Source organism: Epinephelus moara, chromosome 7, assembly GCF_006386435.1.
Source record: "Epinephelus moara isolate mb chromosome 7, YSFRI_EMoa_1.0, whole genome shotgun sequence".
Lineage (NCBI taxonomy): Eukaryota > Metazoa > Chordata > Actinopteri > Perciformes > Serranidae > Epinephelus > Epinephelus moara.
In genome coordinates, this window is record NC_065512.1 from 31,159,308 (window position 1) to 31,179,035 (window position 19,728).

A 19,728-nucleotide genomic window follows, 5' to 3' on the forward strand; every position below is an offset into this window, starting at 1 on the left:
TACTGTAACAAAGCTTTACTGAATCATGATCAGGTATTCCAGAAAAAAATAAAAGTTTATATAAAACAGCATTTGAGACTGTCACAATCTCTGCATTTTTCCAGTCAGTTCGATCAGTAATACGTTTCCTACTTCGTTTGTAATTAGAAAACAGCTTAATGCAGAAATCTTCTCAGTGTGTAGTAACAATACTGCCGACATAATTTTCAAAAATATATATATAAATCTACTTCATATCTACAGCCAGCTGATGCCATTATACTGACAATACATTAGAACTGTGCGCTACAACACTTTTGGACAACATGTAATATTTGATCAATTACACTGAGTAGTAGCATAAATAACTGTCACTGCTAAGAAGACATTGTAAAACAGTCAGGTTCCCTTGTTCAAAACAGATAATCGAATCATCATCATAATGAAAGAACTACAAACATAACTTGGATGAGGCTCCAGACTTAGTGAATACGACATATGGGGTAATGAGAGTTTAAAAGAAAATATGCAAGTCTATCTTTCAAGAGTCAATGTGATGTATTTCATTTATACCTCAGAAAATGTAGAATTAGTCCTTAATTCACATGTACAAAATCAGCTTTTAAGGGACAGTTCAACACAAAATCAAAAAGACATTCTTTTTCTTTTACCTGTGGTGCTATTTTTCAATCTAGACTGATAAATAGCACTACAGGTAAGAGGACATATGTATGTTTGTTTTGGGGTGAACTGTCCCTTTAATTTCACAAGATTTCCTCCAGTTATAAAATATATCAGCATTTGAGAATTTAAGATACTGTAAAACTTTTCATACTGTGGCATCTCCAGCATTCTCAGACGAGACTATTTGAATACATTCATTCCTATAAGGCAGGGCAGTAACTACAGCATGTTAATACCAGGAGCCATGTTCTACAACAGGGTCAGCGTACTGTCAAAATGAATTCAGATATCCAGTTAGGTACTTTAAAAAACTGGGATCACAGTAACCTTAAAGGGTTCAACAGCAAACTTGCTTTCACTTGTCACATTTACATTGCTAATTTAGGGTTTAAAATTGACATGAATGAAGTGGAAACAGCGGTTTCAAGTGAAAGCAAAGTTTAGCATCACATTTTAAAATGTTAAAACTTCATGTCATTATGTCGTCACCTTTGACTCCAAGCCATGATAAGAGTATACAGAAGGAGGTGAACATAGAGAGCCCAAAAAGAGTCACAGAACTAACTTCCATTAGTGATGTTCAGTCCCTCGTGATGTGTGAATTCAAGAGTACTGCGACGGGCAAATTCAAACATCAGACAAAAAAAATTAAGAGCAGGATAATAAAAACATCAGCTGAAAAACCAAAATGATCATCTCTACTATCATCCGTTGCAAAGAAATCCTTCAAGGTCCAGTGTTGCAAAGATAATCCAGTGAGTGTTCATATCCAGTGGCTGCCAACAGACGAGTTTCACATGTAGTAGTGACTGGGTTTAAAAAAGGTTTGTAGTGTGCTACAAGGACAGTACAGTGTCATATTCACGTTTCATCGTGTTAGGAGTCCAGGTGTGTTTATCTCTCCAAATCAACACTTAAAGTCAGTCTTTCTGTCTTTTAGTCCTTCATCCAGTGTACATCAGCAGCTCTACGTGCTGTGTGATCTGTGAGTGTACAGAAAAGCTCAGAGAAGCAGAATCCAGTAGTGTGAATAACCAGTGATAAAACAGCATGAGCCAAAAATAGGGTGAGGAAAGCAGCGCTAAAAGAGACAACCTACACTTTGAGTCATGAACCAGTGGTGGATGCCTTCATGAAATGTACCTTACTGTGAGACTTTAGTGAGTCAGCCCCAACTTGACCTCTATTTGTTTGACAGGATGGATTATGTGAATGGCAGGTTGCTGACAGTGAGCTGCGGCAGGAGGTTCACACGGTAGGTGTTCTTCTAGGATGTTAACACTGGAGCTAAACATTAGCATAAAATACTGTCATCATATTCCAATCATTTTCTTATGTGCTTGGTTGAATTTGTTCAATCTGTTTGTCAGTGTGGCTACAATTGTGTTTGTGGTGTTTGTAAGCTGCCTCTTCCCTGGTTCCACTTTCCTCTTAGCCCTCAGTGTTCAGCACATCTGGCCCAGCTTGCTTGTGTGTGGTTGGGTGAAGGGGTGAGGGGGGCTAGGGGGAAGCAGTCTGGGAGATGAATGTTGTGATGACTGCTCCTCATTACTCCATCAGAGCTCAGTGGTCAGGAGACCTCTGGGTTTGGCTCCATTCTCTGAGGCTGGCTGCTGACCCCCAGTGCTGTGAAGGATGGCAGAATGGCTGCATCAGAGACGGACTACTTGTCTTGTAGAAGCATAAAACATACACTGAGCATGTGGGCCCTGAAAAATACTGCTCTACAAAGAATGAATTTCATTGCTACATTCATAGAACAAACAAAAATACAGCTATGATAGGGAACAAAGATAAAGTATCCATCACATGGTGAGATAGCAAGGTGCATAGCTGATATTTCAAACTCTACTTGCGCATGTTCTCACTTATAATTGTGTACTCTCAGTGATATTATTTTGCTTTGTGCATGAGAAACTCTTAACCAGTTAACAATAAGGCAACTTTATGTTACAACAGTGGTAATTCATCATCCAGGATGAGCAACTTTTACAGTGAAATGATGCTGAAGCCTCAATTTAAGCTCATGACTTCTCATAGCAGCGAGGCCGAACAACAATTCCAAGTCATTCTTTTTTAAAGCCTCGCCTTCAACTCTTTTGGTTTGAGGTTTCAGCTAAAAGCAGGCATTTTCCTGCTCGATCAGCAGGGGTCAGCATACTACCAAGCTTGCTCTAAAAACAAGCTTTAAGGTTCGGATCTCAAGAAGTTTACCTGGCGGAGATGGTGTTACGTGTGTGAGCGAGCTGGGGGAGGACTGGGGTGAGAGCGGCTCCCCCATCTGCAGGGAGAAGAGGGTTGACCTTAGCAGGGGGGTCAAGGTCGAGCAGGCCGTTAGTAAAGACGCCAGGAGGCTGTATTAGAAGGGGATGAGGGAGAAGGAAGGAGGTCATTCTCTACGTAGCCTCTACATCAGCCAAAGTGAACAGCAACTATGCAAGTGCACATGGAAAAGTAAACACTGAGCCTTGCATCACCAGTTTCAGAAAACTGGACACAAATTAAAATAATTAAATACTCATGAAAGCCTTCTAAAACATAAAACAAAACAACATAAAAGCCAGACAGACAGGTAGACAGTAGATCAGGAGAAAAGCCAGACAGGTAAATACAAAGGTCGATCACTCACAGCAGCTGTAGGGATGATCCAGCGAGGTGTGATGAGAGGTTTGGGCTGCTGCACTGGTGGTAGCTGGAAGACAATCAGAAAAATGTTGGCACACAATATTGACCATACATAATTTACAGGGGTGCATTCACCCACGTTTGACCCCAGATCACTGATACATATTTGCTTCAATAGATCACAGCAAGAGACTTGTGACTACAAGTCTAGTTCTAAACACAACACTGAAAAGTCACAAAGACATTACACAAAAGAACCAAATTACGTTTCTCCCATTCTGTGAGTGTCAATCTATATATTCATAAATGTTGTGCATGTGTATCACCACTAACATTAAATTTAATTCCTATCTCAAATAGAAAAACCAGCATGCTAAAGTCTGGTAGTATTGGGGCTGTGTTCACACTCAGCAGGGGCTGCAGACACGGGTTAAATGTTTCAGAGTGAGGGTGAATAAGTGATCAATTGTTTCATTCCAAATGTGTGGTTAGACTGAGTGTGTCTTGTGTAGAGGGTTGGTGGTTTGCTCCCTGCAATGGCCGATATACGTAGTGTTCTTGAGCAAGTCCCTTTGCAAAGGTATTTACACAAGTAAATTAGTCAAAAATGGATTAAATGACAGTGTTTTGGCCGGAGTTCTCCACATACAGTAGAATAAGACTCACCACAGGAGTTGGATCGGTGAAATCGATCAGGTTGTCAGACAGTGGGGTGTTGTTTTGCAGGTCAACTTCCTCTGCTTTAACCTGCAAAAAGACACCAACACTCTTAATCAAAACACACAAACAAACCTCTACAAAGTCTGTATTAGATGATTTGTTTACATCAGATTCAACATGACACATAGAGCAATGAGGAGCCACATAAGCAGTGTGCATACAGTGCACCGTCATGAAACAGATACCAGTGGCAGCACTTCAACCTAAGGTTAAACAGATGCCACTGTGAGACAGAGAAGCAGATTTCCATCATTTTTTATCAGCACAGATAACAGGATGGACATGTAAAATGTACCTGTACCTTCATAACATGTAATAATATATAATATACTGTATGTGATGTTGAAAAATCCACTAGAACTCTATTTATTACCGTGCCTTTAAATAGCAGTAAACTCCGTGTTCATGTGTAAAAGCATTAATGGCTACTATTCCCATGGTAACAAATGAAAATGCACCACAATAAGTAATTCAACTATGAATAATCATGTTACCTTTGGTGCCATGACTTCGCTGGCAGACTCAGAGAGCATCTTGGGAACAGAGGGGTTTAAATCGTCAGCTATCCTCTCTGCACTAATGAATGGAAAAAGAGAATTTCAGATTCCTGTTCCACTCAGAAACATTAACAGAGTCCAAGTTACTCATCCTTGAGATACAGTACTACAAAAAACATTTTTTTTAAATTGGTACATTTTTCTCATTCATATGACTAAAAAAAAAAACAAACAAAAAAAAAACAACAACTTTATTATCGGAGCCAATCACACAGCCCAAGGTAATGCCTTCCAATTGCTTGCTTTGCACAACAAAGGGTCCAAAACCCCAAGGTATTTTTACAACCTAGAAAAGCTTGATTTGTGCTGGATAAATTAGTTTAACTGTTAGTTGATTATCAAAATTGCTCTTGATTAATGTTCTGTGAGTGACTAATTGATTCATCAGTTATTGTTTTAGCACAGCGTGAGGTTACAGTCTCCAGACTCCTGTAGAAAGACAGCCTGAATGGTTGGACCATTTACTGCATCAATGAGCCCGGGGCCTTACAGCCTTTGTGAATTGTCTGGTCAAGCGTCTGTATTTTTGTGTCATCCCACTGTAAACACTTGAGCAGAGATGCCAGCAGTATCCAGGCAGAACTCAAGTCATGTGACTGAACACACCCAGACACACACACACACACACACACACACAAACACATACACACACAGGCGTGTGCACTGCTCAAACAGGCCAACAGATGTCAGCAAAGACTACTAAGAACAACCAACACCTCAGTTTCCAATGGATCATTGTGAAACGTTTATGTTCTGTTTGGGGGAAAAAAGCCGATACAAAATTATAGAGTAAAGATACAGGAACTATATCAGTCAGGTAAATGCCAATGAAGAAAAAGGAAGTGGGCACTGTAATGTGAGTGCACTTTGGTTTTTACTCTCTAAGCCCTGTCTTCATACCTTTAATTTCAACTACTTTCTATCCACTTTTATATATTTCTTATTTCAATCTGAATGTCAAAGCCTCGTCTTTCTGCTGTCAAGGTCCTAAAAGCTGAAGTAGGTTAGGTGAAAATTATCATTACATAAGGTGTGATTAAAGCTATAGGCACAGTGAAATATATCAAATTACTGCACCTTAATTTAGAGAGTATAGTAATTAGTTAATGACAAAACTTCCGTATGACTTGAATAATAATGTGTGGAGGATTTCACAAAGACGCAGTGTTGTTTAAAATAAAATGCAGCTAATGATTTTCAGCAAATTTATCGTTTGACTTTAAGTTAGATAAAAGAGAGAAGAAAAACAAATATATTGTGCATCTCTGTCTGCCCAGAAGGATTATGAATCTGAAGCTTCTGTCAAAATTCCCTCCCCCGCTAATCTATTCTCCCAGTTTCTCTCTCGTTTTCTTCAGACACAGTGGGAATAATACAGAATTCACCTTGTAGACAAATAAAAGTGCAGTTTTACTTAGACATACAAAGTAAAAAAACAAGTAGGGACAGCATAGCATGTTCAAAGACTAACCTGGCCCCTGCTGATGAGACCAGTGAGGCTGGCTTGAGCAGGTCCCAGGAGTCTTGGATGTCAGGGCGACTGCTAACGGACAGAGACGAGTTACTACCCAGTCGGCCGGTGCGCACTTTCAACCTGGAAACAGACAATACATGTTCTTGTTTTGTGCCGGTAGTTTTGTGTGGATGGAATGACATCAATCCTTTTACACTGAGTAAAAGATCTTCACAATAATAAAAAAAAAATCAACATGAATCAAGAATTAAATTAGGTATAGTAAAGGAAGACAATATTTAAAATTGATTTTAAAAATAAGAACAGGAAAGTACATATATTTTACAAACAGCATTTGCTAAATCTACTTCGGCTCATTCTCCCCCACCAACATCCCGAGCCACTGACGGCCTCTGATACAAGACGGCGACAGGGATTTGCTTTACAATCTGTGGAGCCTTGCTTGTAAGAATGAGCTGCAGGTGATGTAATGTTGTGAGCTACGCTAATAATCCTCATGAATATTCAATTGGTTAATCAGCTCTAGCTGCAGGGAGTGCTGAGATTGGCTGAGACAATGTGTTGACAGTTGGCATGACTCAGGAAGATGGAGGAGGAGGGAACAAGGCCCAATTTCAAGACAATGGAGCGCGAGTGACAATAGATTTCTCCTGTCCATGTGTGCTGCCTGTACAGTGCTGTACTGTACTGATGGTTTCAAAAGGAGAAAAGATTTTTTTAGAAACACAGTATGATGCTAAAAAAAAACCCTAAATAAACAAAAAGTATTTTGCATGGTTGAATGAATGTTGGGAGCCTTGGCAAAAACACATTCATTGCATTCTTTATCATTTGTAACAGATGGAAGTTTCGTCAAAGGACAATCAATAATAATTAATTCAGTTATTATAATTCTGTATTATGGAAGCATAATGTGATAATTATCCCAACAATTCAGATTCAATTCAACAATTCAGATTTTTCCTCAAGTGAATGCACTGCAATCCTGTTTTTTTATCTACAGACTGTACATTCAAAAATGTGTTACTCCAGTGTGTGATCATACCTGGCAGAGGCCTCCTGCAAGTTACAGTTTTTATCTCCAACAATTATGACATGTTCCTCCAAAGATCCCTGCGAAAAGGAACAGGGAGAGAGAGATAAATGGACTGATAGACAGAGAGACAGGTGGAGGACTATTACGATGATGCATCTCCACCTTACTTGATAGCAGAATAACATCACAACTATGATAGAACATCAATGCTGCAACACAAAGCCCACACTCTTGAGGCTTGAAAGGGTTGTTTTAAAAGTCACAAATCCTAGTCCCTGGTAGAATGCCTTTATTTCATATACCTTTCAATTTCCTGAACCAATTAGAAGCATCAATAGTGGGAGTACAGAGGCCAGCATTAGAGTGCACCTGTTACTTGTCTTTCATCCTTCCACCCAAACTGTTGAACCTTTGAGAAGGTCAATGACCAGGATCAATTTGCTCACGTCAGTTTTAAGTTTCACTGTTCACACACAACATTTACACTACCTGGAAGGTCTAATGTTGCTGAAAACAGCAAGGCTGCAGCCATTTTCCATAACCTGCTATTCAGTAAATAGAAATCATTAAATTTGAGTTATACGCCAAGGGGTTAACAGCAGAGACTTTGTAGACAATGCCCTGGCTGGGTACCTTTGTTGCACATCATTCCCCATCACCCTTCTTGCTGCCATCTTTCTACTAACAACTCCCAAACAGCAATTTATTGAAAAACATTTGTTGGCCTTTTACACCTTTCAAAGTGTGATCACTAAACAACACAATGCATCCAGTTTGGTGGGGTCTGTTCCTAACCTTGAGGGCAGCAGCCTCAACTTGTGCCTTCAGGATGTTGCTCTTCAGATCCTCTGGGGTGCACAGTGGAGTGACAACTGGACTACTGCCCGTGCTGCTGAGACCACACTTCTCTGTGAGCTTCATCACATCCTCCTGTTGGAGCATGATTGGATAGAGCAAACACATAGCATACAACAAAAGAGAGAAAATATGGTTATCATCTCTGAACAAAGCAGACAACATGCTGTGCTATCCCTGCTGCAATTTCTCTCACGAAGGTTTTCATTGCATTATCATCATTTTAGTTCCACAACAGTATTAACAGAATTACTTTATGAACACCCACCTGATTGTTCATGGCCATATTGACATTGATGTTATTTCTGGGCGTACCAAGAAGCGGACTGCTCTCCAACTCCAGCTGCTTCAGACGAGCTGCTGCATCTGAAGAGACACAATGTTTAAATTAAATACTACTCAATGAAACATACACATTACAAGTCTAATGTAGTTGCAAGCGATATTTATTGCAGCCCCCTTTTCAGTATGCTTTCATTGACAATAAGTGCACTGTGTGTCGACTGCGTTGATAAATGAGTTGCCACCTGAATTCACTTTGTGGTATGCTTGGTTTGCTGTAGCCTCACCAGCCAGGCCGAGGTGATCCTCCCCGGTGACACTGGGGGTAGCATAGGCACTGCTTGGTCCGGCCTCGTCTGCAGCCGTCACTGTGGGAACGACAGGAGCCCTGAGGACATCATCAATGCACGTCTCCATCAGGTCCGCAACCATGGGCATACTAAGGACAGAACAAAAGGATAACAGAAGGATATAAAAGAAGCACCAGAACAAAACAGGGGTTTAAAAATAATCCTGTTTAAATATAAATAATAAACAGAAACAATGAAGATAACGAAAGCGTTAAATCTAAAAGTACAACAAAATAATAAAGGATTATACAGCTGTATGACTTACCTGCGACATCCATAAGACATGAGTGGACTCTGCAAAGATGTCAAACTGGCCCATGATGATATGTCAGAAGATATTTTATAAAAACTTCCCATAAATACAAAGAAAACTACAATAGAACAAATTAAGACAAAAAATAGGGGTGACTGTGTTTTGAAAAATATTTGGAAGCCTCTGGCAAAAGCTGATCATGTAGGTTCACCAATGAGTTTGACAAGTACAGCCATGCATCCACCAGTTTGTTATCAGGAATACAAGAAAATACAAAGACAGCTACTGTTGTTTCTACCAGAAAGATATGGGATCTGCCTGTCCAAAGGGAAAAGCTCTTTATAACATTGCTGTAAAAGGTCTTCTAGGGAGATGGAGAGGCATGATTGAGGTCATGGAAATAAGTCTTCAAAGCAAGCAATAACTTCTGTGGGAAAAAAAATGCAGTGTAATATTCTTAGAAACAAAAGCAACTTAAAGGAAAACATTTGATACATGGATTTTGATGAAAGCTCTTCCAGCAGCTTCATAATTACCTCATATTTCTGTAGCCTGCAGACACAGTGAAACATGAGAAGTATATATTACTATATAAATGACTTGGAGAGAACCGGAGCTACTGTAAAGTACCCCACACACACAAGATAAGTACAATCCCTCGCCTGAGGACACACAAACCAAATGTATATAAACACTCCCACATGTTAAGTAATCCATGAAGGAAACACATCAGGGATGCATCCAACCCTCATGTGGGCCATAAACAAAGTGCACTGTATTGTATTTACACTAAAAATGTAACGTATGCACACTTGAGAGGTTCCACAGGGAGATGATAAATCTTTTCCAACTAGGTACAGAGGTTCAAAACACTGAAGTAGCAGCCAATGTCTTGTCATGATCAATCCTGAAGTAGTTGTAATAGTATATATAGATTGCCTTTGTGACATTGCCTTGTAGTCAGCAGCAACAGTTTACCAATCCACTACCTTATGGCTCTTTGGATGGAAACACTTTGGGTTTCACGAAAAGCAGAGTTAGACATGGCTAAAGCTGCATGCAAACTGTCATGGACAGGTATAGTATTGTGGTAATACAATCAACACAAGTGCCCATTGTGCTCGACAGCATCCAGAGCTCAATGTGAAGTTAGCCAATCGACTTGCAACAGGCCAACAGGGCCTGAAGGGACAACTGATTAAATTACCCAGTGGTTCAGAGAAAGCTGCTGAAATAAAAGACAATATACAGTCTCTAGAAGTGTATGATTCAACTTTTAACCATGGTCTAGTGTTAAAAAAAGTCAACAAAATTGCAAAAAAATGTAATATTGAATCGCAGTACTTTTAAAGTATTTAGATAGTATTGAATCAGGAGATAAGCATATCGTCCCAGCCCTGAATATATTATGCGTTTGGCAGGTGAGTTACAACTTGAGAGACCGCAGAAGATGATACAAAATCTCAACCGCCAAACAGCCGGGTAATCCTTCTTAAACAGTGTGTACACTACTTGTACCAACCTACATACTGTAATCAAACACACATATGGTTACATACTCCTCTGTATCAAGAGTAATTCTGTCTTTATTCTCTGGAATGATTTTAAACATGCAGTTCATAAAGATATACATCCTTTGGTCAAAGTTACATTGTAAACATTTAACTAAGCAATAATATTACGAAATCACCTTCATTGGTTGAGCTGTGCGAGAAACGGTTGTGCAGAGGTGTAGTTGAGGTGTAGGGAAGCATTCAGTGAATATAAACTTCAAAACAAATAAACAGAAATACAATTTTCTTTCGATTTTGATTCACTTCTGAACATTTTTATGGAATCATATTTGTTTGATCTCTCGCCATATGTTGGATGAGAAGGTCAGTATAAATTTGATTTCTGAGTATAGAGTCCAGGATATGTTTAGGCTAGCTCAACAACTTCCAAGAAAAAGCTAAAAAAAAAAAAAAAAAAAAAAAAAAAAATGCATCTTCAAGCATTTCTTAAAGGCGTTGAGCATACAAGAAACCATGTATAAATATAACAGATTCTGATGTTTCTGGATTGCATCTGTGACAGAGTGAAAGCAACTCTTTTCTCCTACTCCTTTTTTTTGTGCCAGGCTATAAACCTCTCAGTAAAATCTCTACAGACGAGACAAATACTGACCTTCTTATCCAACTACCTTTATAAAACAGCAGCAGATCCATGAAATGTGGAGAATAGATTAAATACAAAATAGAGAAAAATCACATCTTCTTATACATTAAAATCATTTTATGGAACTAACTAAAACAGCAACAGTGGTTGAAATATAAAAAAAGCACAAAACTAATTTTGAGAGAACGACAATGGGAGCAGAAGAGGATTTAGTTAAACCTTCCAGGAACTGTGACTTATTGTTTCCTTCAGTCGAAAGTGAGCTGAATTCCTAAGCCTCACATTGATACCATCTCACCCCAGCCAGCCAGTTTCACCATGAGGTTATGAGTGAAGGACAGAGGAAAGAAAGAGAGAAGGAATGAGAGAGACAAAGAAAGTGTAGAGGGTAACGAAATAGGGAAAAAGGAGGAAAAAGAGGACAACTTTTCAGAATTGTCACTGGAGCAAGGGTCAGGCACAGGTGAAGGGATGTGCAAAGACTGAAACACTGAAAAGGAAAGAATAGTATCAAGAGTGATGGCAGCATGATGGGAAGCTTGGAGAGATGTCCGTCTGTGAGGGGTGCCTCTAAATGGAATATGTGATACTTCGAGCAGTTTGTGTTGAGGAATGTTTTCAATAAGGCATGTCTGCATTCACACCAAATGTGTCCTTCCATGTGGTGCAGCCACCACCACAAATACCAGAAGTGTTTCATGGGTGAGTCACTGCTGAGCCATCCCCATTTATTAAGTGTGCTGTCCAACTCATGTCAGTACAGAGGGTGACCGTTGTCAGTTCCTCGGATTGGTCCAACTCCTTGTGGGGGAGCATTGATGAGACATGAGCAGGAGGGGTGGAGGGGAGAGGAGACCTGAGGAGAACAGGATGGAGGGAATAGACAAAGGGAAGGGGGGCAAACAGGAGGGTGATGTAAAGAGATGGATAGTGAGTGAGTGAGAGAGTGAGACTGGTGGGGGAGAGGAAGGGAAGCATTGAATAAAAACGGCAAAGAGGTGAGGGACATTGTATGCAAATGAATGGGGGAGAGGCAGCACAGGTAGAAAGAAAAATGGGAGCTGTGCGAAAGAGCGTCATCTGTTTTTGTTGTAAGAGATTATGCATTTCTTTTAACTACAGCTTGGCAAGAGAAGTCATGCTGATGATAATAAAAAAAATGTTATATTAGTGGACATGAAACAACATGAATAAATAAATGAGGCGTTCATGGCCCTGATAAGCCCGGCAGTGTCTGGAAACTCAATATGCCACGCAACTTATGGTACATTGCTTCTGCTACACTGTACACTAGCGTGCATTTAAGTGCGCTGTGACAAGTGTTGTGACATGTACACTTGAGTTAACTGAAGTGGACTGGATGTCTCTGGAGCGTCAGTGACCTGGCTTTGCACCTCTAGCGACTGAGGTCTGATGGCTTATGTCAAATCTGTGTTTATATATTCAGTGCTGGAGGCCCTGAGCCGGAAGCTGTTATTCATGATGACAGCTCCACTGGGAGCAGGAGAGGCAGGGGAGCATACAGTTTCTCAATGCCACTGTAAAACAGTGACTAACTTGATGATCTTTGGCTCCATGTACGGCAGATGAACTTCTACTGACCTTTTACTGTATATTTTCCATATACTCTCTTGCTGGCCATGGAGACTAAAATGTGATGAATTCATTCCAATGGCATTAATCTAATAATTATGTACTCTCACTTATGATAATGTAGTGGAGACGAAGAAGTGAAGAAGCTTAAAGGAAAGAGGGGAAAGGGTCAGAGGGTAGGCAACAGATACAGTCCTCAGAGTAAAAAGCTAAAAAAAAATCATAAACATTCCTAACTACAATTCTTTACTTCGCATTTGTTAACATTTTACTTTGGTTTGGAAATGTTTGATGTTGCATACATTTGACTAGAAAAACATTAACAGTAACTGTTTCCACTTACTCAACAAATGTAGTGCACACTTACAGAGCTATCTCCCATTACCGTCAATGACATATAAATATAAAATTTGGATTATATTATCTGCATCAGGGCATCAAATCACAAGCTTACATGTATTTATTTTCTTATGTGCTTAGTAAAGTTGGAGAGTGACAGACAGAGATAGAGAAGACTGATTGCTCATGGTATCAGGAGAGCAGCTGAAGGTTATAGTGCTCCATGCAAAATCAACACTGACATTGCACTAAAAGCAAGGGAAAAAGGAGTGGGATGAGAGAGGGAAGAACACCAGGGATTAGTCTGAAGTATTAGTGGTATAGTTTCTTTCAAAGCATCCTCCTCCTGTCCACTGAATCTGTTGTGAACTGTTGCCATGGGTTTACGGCATAAACAAGAACTCAGAGGTTTTCTCAGTGCAATGTCTTGTGCTGATATATTACGCAAGATCTTGTATGGCTTGTGTCTTTTTTTTTTTTTTTTTTTATCACTGGATAAGCTTCTGAAGGCTCTACAACATTCTAACGAAAGCACTGACTGTCACTGAGCAAGGTGTGCCTGCACCTGGTAGGTCTTCTCCAAACAAAACTGTTGTTCTGTTGGTATTAGAGCTGCACAATATCAGGACAATATGCAATATGCAAAAACACAGAATATCGTGATAATATTTCGGGGTGCACAGATTTTGAAATTCTGTTTAAAATAACAATTTAGCTGATAGCCATTACCGATGTTTGTATGCTGTTTATTTTATTTTGTTGTTATTTATTCCCCCTTTTGTGCCAGGAAAACAAAGAGATCTACAAGCTTTCACATTCAATAATACAAATTTATGAAACAATAATTTAGTATAACCTTTCACTTGAAAGAACTAAAAAAAAAAAACTGCTTCAAAGTCTTTTTACTATAATCATAATTCCCTCTCCAATATCTATTTTATATTTCTGTGAAAACATCAACACATATCTATGTAAAAGAACTGTATTTATTTGAGTTTCTAGCCTAAAACTATGTTTTATAAGATTACACTGAACACATCATGAGAATCTACCATCACCCAATACTCATTTTTACTGAACAGAGCTTGAACGCATCATAACATAAGTTACCTCCGTAAGTTGTTAGTTGTGGCCACTGGCTGCTAACAGTTAAAGTTAACTACTGTAGTGCTCCTCGTGCTGATTTTAACACAGATCTTTTGTTCACACTGTAGCATTATTGGGAAAAGAACAGGGTGCATCCTCTGATGCAACTAAAGTGAGTTTACTGCATCCTTTCATCCCAAACGGGAGGATCTCTGTTTATCACAAGCACGTTTTCTATTGTCCCAAGGATGGCAGGATGCTGACAGCTACAAGCCATTTGTCCCACATTAGTGAGCAGCCTTTTAATTTTAAAAATCAATTGCACTAATTAATGAATCAATTCATATGAAAGCGTCCTGCCTGTATAACCATAACAAAATAAGGGGGAGGCGGTGTGCTCCGCTGTGCTGTTTTAACTCCCCCAGCAGTGGGGATCAGATTCTCTGCTGCACCTTCAGCTCCAGGAAAAGCCAAGTCACTGAGCAGGCTGGGCAAAGGCATTTTTGAGGTGAAACGGACTGAGCAGAGAGTTATTTCCTCTTCACAGAGGTATTTTAAATTTGTTAACGGTGAAAAGTTTTATATCTTCAGGGTCTCGTGATGTGGTGTAAAAAAAAATGTCCCAGTAGCGGCCCCTACAAAACCTCAACAAAGTTGCCCCCATGATATGTTACATATTCATGTACGAAATTCGGTGTGAACATGTATCAGGTCCAGACATACAAAAAAGTCTCTTGGAGCCATACCCTAAATCCAACAGGAAGTCAGCCATTTTGAAATTACTGTGCAATTTTCGTACTGTTTTGGCCATTTACAAGGCTCACGCTTTAATGAACTTCTCCTAGATATTTAATCCAACAACAGTGAACAGAGAGTGGACACAACAATTTGTCCATAATTTGTCTAGCGCCACCATTCAATCCAGAAAATAACACTTCATTCCTTGTTGCAAAGTATGATTTCAAAAGAAAACACAAGCTGCATCCACTGGCATACTGCCAGTACCCCCAAATTGCGCAGAGGTGTCTGGGTGATAGCATAAAAGGTATTCACAAAATACCTAACGTTCGTCCCACAGATGTAATTATTTAGATATTATATCAAAACAAGCTTGCAACTGTTGCCTTTTGTGAAGATAAATTACAAGTTAACTCTAGCAAATGCCCCACTGTAAACTGTCCAGGCGCTGCACTGCCCTTGCGGTTGAGTTCTGCCTCTCCCGTTCCGTCAACACCACGTTGTTCCATAAACATTTAGACAATCCATTGTTGACCTTTGTGAATCAATGGGGCATTGTCCATGTCTGCATTGCAATGCATCTAAGAATTGTTTCACCCACCCCTAGTATATACTGTATGTATTTATATTTGCTTTGAGTGTTAAGGAGCTGCAGTGTGTATTCATGGACATACTTAAAACCTACACTGTACCCAACTACCACTTGACAACTTTGTTTTAGGGTTGACGACCATTTCATCGATGAAATAACCAAGCCTGCCTGTGTCTTTCTTTAAATGCTCTACTAATTCGACGACAGACACGGGTATAGCAGAGTGAAATCACAGAAAGTAGAACAGCAGTAGTACTGGCATAATCGGGCAACTGACTCATTGTATTTCTTGGCTCAGCGTAACTTTTTATTGGACCCAGGCCATCAGGCAATCCTTGCTGTTGGACTCTAACGGCAAGAGCACTATCTGACCGGGCAGAGATTTAACAGCATGGCATGTATTAGTCAAAGTAGTGCCTACAGACACATTGTAAAGCAACATTTTTTTTTACTATAGTATATTCCAAGAGCAATATTGCAGGCTTTCACTATGTGTTTATTGTGCAAGTTGATATCACAATGACAATTAAAAACAACAACAACAAAAAAAACTTTGTGCAGCTCTAGTTGGTATACTTTATGTTGTTTAAACACACATAAAACTAATACTAACTGGGAAGTAACACATTGGAAGCCCTTGCTTCCCAGCACAAATGAATTGACTGTGTTTTAAAAGACATTGTGGAAGGAAATTTGAATAATAAGCATTTGAAGCCTCTGGGATTTACTGTTTACCCTTGAACGATAAAGTCTCTGAGAGGAGAATACAGCAGCATAATTAGTGGGATAGGTCATCACTCTGTCTGTGCACCGGCCCTATCCAAGGTCATATCTGTGCATCCTGTTTTTCAGGGTAATAAATGAAGCAAAAAAGGGTCCCTGCCCCAGTGACAGGCAATCCTCTTAGTACAACTGACCAGAAATTTACTTGACTAGAAACAGGATCAGCCTGAGCTGTAGATCTGAATGAGCTTTGTTCCCCAGCAGCCACAGTAGTCTGATCGGGAAGTAAAAGTACCTACTTTACACTGGGAAAAAAAGCATGTAGGCAAGTAATGTTTTCTTACTGTCTCACCTCTAAAAACCTGAAATGTCTTTTGGTAAGCTTTTAGCATCTCTAATCATATTGTCCATAAGCTGATTGGCAAACAAATTTCCATCCATCCTAATGTATTATTATAATATCTTGTGGGCCATTTGACAGTTTAGAAAATACATAAGGGTTTGTGGAGGAGCACCTGTTTCAAAGGATGCTTCAAAGGTTGAGAAGACTGAAAGTAAAGACATCTACACACTGAAATGCACCCAAGTCTTCAACAGAACAGATCCAAAGCTGAAGCCACATCACATCAATGATTCATGATGCCAAAAACTAGATCCCAGCATAGCACCCCAAAATCATTACATCATTTCCTCCACCGATTAGGTTGGCATTTCATGCTGATCAAAAGTGAACAGACGGCAAATCACCAAAGACGATTTAATCGTAAGAAAACCCTTCTCCAAAGCCAAGATCAGAAAGCCCGTCAATGCACAGCGATTGATTGGTTAAAGCCGGAGCAATGGCGAGGTTCAGCGTTCAATCGTACCTACCTGGCCTGCCTCCACACAAGACCCATTTGTCTTCAGTACATTTTAATACTGGAACACAAAGTGAACGATGCAGGTTTATAAGAGAGGAGGGTGCATGCATGTTTGTTTATATATTTCCTTGTTCAAGCTTCACACAACACATGAAAGTACATCCACAAATATCAGATATATCATGGACAAGAAAAAGACCTACAATATATTCATACATACTGTTCAGAGGCAGCAACTCTGACTCAGGTATGGGAGCCAAAAATACAACATAACGGGAAAACAATTGGTTATAACAAAGAGAGCTACAACCAAAAAATATAAATAAATAAATACATACATAGGTAATACAGGCAGTAATGAGAATAAGTCAGTGGAATACTTGGACAGGTTCTGTCTATCAAATTAAAGGCAGGTGAAATCCTTAGAGTATGTCTTTCTCTTTATCTATTCACTGCCTACTTCCTGTCCCTGTTGGCTATCCCCCATCAGCCCGCTAGTTGTCTAACGGCAGTCCATTTTTCTTAAGCTTGAGTCTGCTAACTGCCTGAATGCTGAACTGCTGCATTACAGTCTTCTGGTATGTGCTGCACACTACTAAGACACACTCACACATGCATGCAGACACACAAGTAATTCCCTCCTTTAGGCCATAGAGTTTCTAACATAACATAACCTGTATTTCATGCACACTTGCAAAACAGAGCAGGAACTTGAAAATATGGAAATAGAACGACCAAGCATGGAAGGGACATGCAAGCACAAATAGAAAAATGCACACAAAAATACTCTTTCCACCTTCCTCCCTCCTTCTTTCCTGCATTCCCTGGTCACAGTAAGACAGGGTCAGTGGATAAGCCATGTTAAGCCACTCACATGGCATTAGACCATGAAAAACACACCTAGCTATCCACCCACTTCTTTCAGCACCCAACAGGGATCAGTCAGCCCGCCCAAGCCCTTCCTAACCTGGTCTTGTTTCCCTCATCATCAGTGAGCACAGTTGTAAGCTGCCATTGGCTTATAAACATTTAACTTAAAGTACCATCCATCCAAAGATATAAAACCATCCATTCTCTTAAATACTTATCCTCATCAGGATTGCAGGAAGCGTATTTTCACAAATATTGTGTACAATGTGAGCTAAATAGTAAATAGATAAACAGACATTCAAAAAAAATAAATAAATAAATAAAAAAGACTCTGAACTTAGGTACCGACCTCCTCTTTTCTCCTCCAGGACTCCTGGGTAGAGCCTCAATTTCCATGGGTGCACAGGCAGAAGCAGCTACCGGGCTGACCACAGGCACAGCTGACCAGGCCCCTCTATTGGGAGAAGCCTGAAGGCAGAAAGACAGAAAATACATGTTAGAGAGCAGGGATGGTAGAGGTACAGAGACGGGCACAAAGAAGGATGAGATTGGAAGGTATAACAGTAATATATATAAGGAAGGAAGGAAATATACAGTTATCTATCTGTCATACAAATAAACTTTTTGTTTTCTATGTAAAAACCTCTAAAATTGCTAGTCTTGTGTCCTCCCTTGTATTATTTGATTCTTACCTGAGTTGTAAACCTGTCTCAGTCTGTTGCCCTGCTCTGTTTTGTTTCCTTGTATAATCAAACAGGGATTAAAACACACACACAGAAGCCTTTCTCCTCACCTTGTTGACTTTGCTGACTCCATTGCCTGAGGACAGAAACCTGAGCAAAGAATCAAATTGAGATTTTATTCACAGAATTCACAAATAACAAACACCTCTAAAGAATGTATAATAGTGTACAAAGATTAATACAATAAAGAACTGAAGTAGTGTTCAGTGTTGTCTGCATGCTTAAAAATAAACCAGGGACTCCCACAATGCTTTTCACAGAGCACACTGCTCATGTTATTTTGGCTGAGCAGCCACCATGGAATGAAGAGCTCATAGTTTGTGTCTACCCTTCAGGCCATGGTGGCTCAGGCCATGACACATGAACCACATTTTTCGGCAAATTTGGACACATTTATGACAATACATTATGCTCTTTTTATTTTGAGCCTACCAGGTTGTCCACGAGCCAATTTGAAAATCCCCATCCTCATTAAAGACGGCAATGCTACATCCTTTAGACATAGCTTTAAATACTTTAAATGTGTTGCCACAAAATTACTGGAGCTGTTACAGTGTGGGTCATAGGGACATTTATCATCACGTTCCTATGCTTTGAGTCAACTTGTCCCATGACAGCTTAAAATTTCACTGACATCATGTCTTTAGGCCACACACACATCTCCCTGTAACAAAAGGCTTCCTCAATAACAAGATTACAGTGGAGGCTTGTGGTGTAACTGAATGAACTAAGAGAAAGTGTGTGTGTGAGTCACAGCATTGAGCAACAGTGCTAGATAACTGTGGATACATTTGTATAACACGTAACTGAGCAATTTCCAGTGCAAGCCTTTCCATTGTTGTTATTTTTATCACAAACGAGACAGTGTAAACAGGATTAAACAGCAGCAGTGCTACAACAACTGATGAGCATGAAAAATGAAATAGAATTTCCACGCAAATCAACTGATGTGGATGTGATCACATTAAAATTAAAGCTAAAGATAAAGTCATTCAATCAGGCGAGTTCAATAACAGTGCAGTGTACTTACTCCTGGTGATGGATCGGTCCTGTAAAAACACAAAGAACAGACAGTAAGTGTTCAGTTCAGATAGATCCAAAAATATAAACAAATATACATGCTTTAAAGATGCAAGCATCTGTGCATATTTAAGGTACTGTGTCATATCATACATATCATGTATACCTGTGCTTGCATTCGTATTTTTTTGT

General features: G+C 39.6%; 1 protein-coding gene across 3 annotated transcripts in view; it reads right to left on the bottom strand.

The window, feature by feature from the left end:
- epb41l5 (erythrocyte membrane protein band 4.1 like 5) overlaps positions 1-19,728 on the bottom strand; it is a 43,146-nt gene continuing 23,418 nt past the window's right edge. The window contains exons 14-26 of one of the 3 annotated variants that reach the window (XM_050048198.1): positions 19,547-19,565; positions 18,567-18,606; positions 18,123-18,241; positions 8,500-8,651; positions 8,199-8,296; positions 7,871-8,005; positions 7,085-7,152; positions 6,037-6,159; positions 4,503-4,584; positions 3,955-4,035; positions 3,293-3,355; positions 2,878-3,017; positions 1-2,289 (exon numbers count right to left, since the gene is read on the bottom strand). In XM_050048198.1, the coding sequence (XP_049904155.1) occupies positions 2,220-2,289; positions 2,878-3,017; positions 3,293-3,355; positions 3,955-4,035; positions 4,503-4,584; positions 6,037-6,159; positions 7,085-7,152; positions 7,871-8,005; positions 8,199-8,296; positions 8,500-8,651; positions 18,123-18,241; positions 18,567-18,606; positions 19,547-19,565 (1,190 nt within the window). In that variant the 3' untranslated portion in view covers positions 1-2,219. Of the gene's footprint in view, positions 2,290-2,877; positions 3,018-3,292; positions 3,356-3,954; positions 4,036-4,502; positions 4,585-6,036; positions 6,160-7,084; positions 7,153-7,870; positions 8,006-8,198; positions 8,297-8,457; positions 8,652-18,122; positions 18,242-18,566; positions 18,607-19,546; positions 19,566-19,728 lie in introns of all 3 variants that reach the window. The other 2 variants (XM_050048199.1, XM_050048197.1) reach the window with 2 other exon arrangements.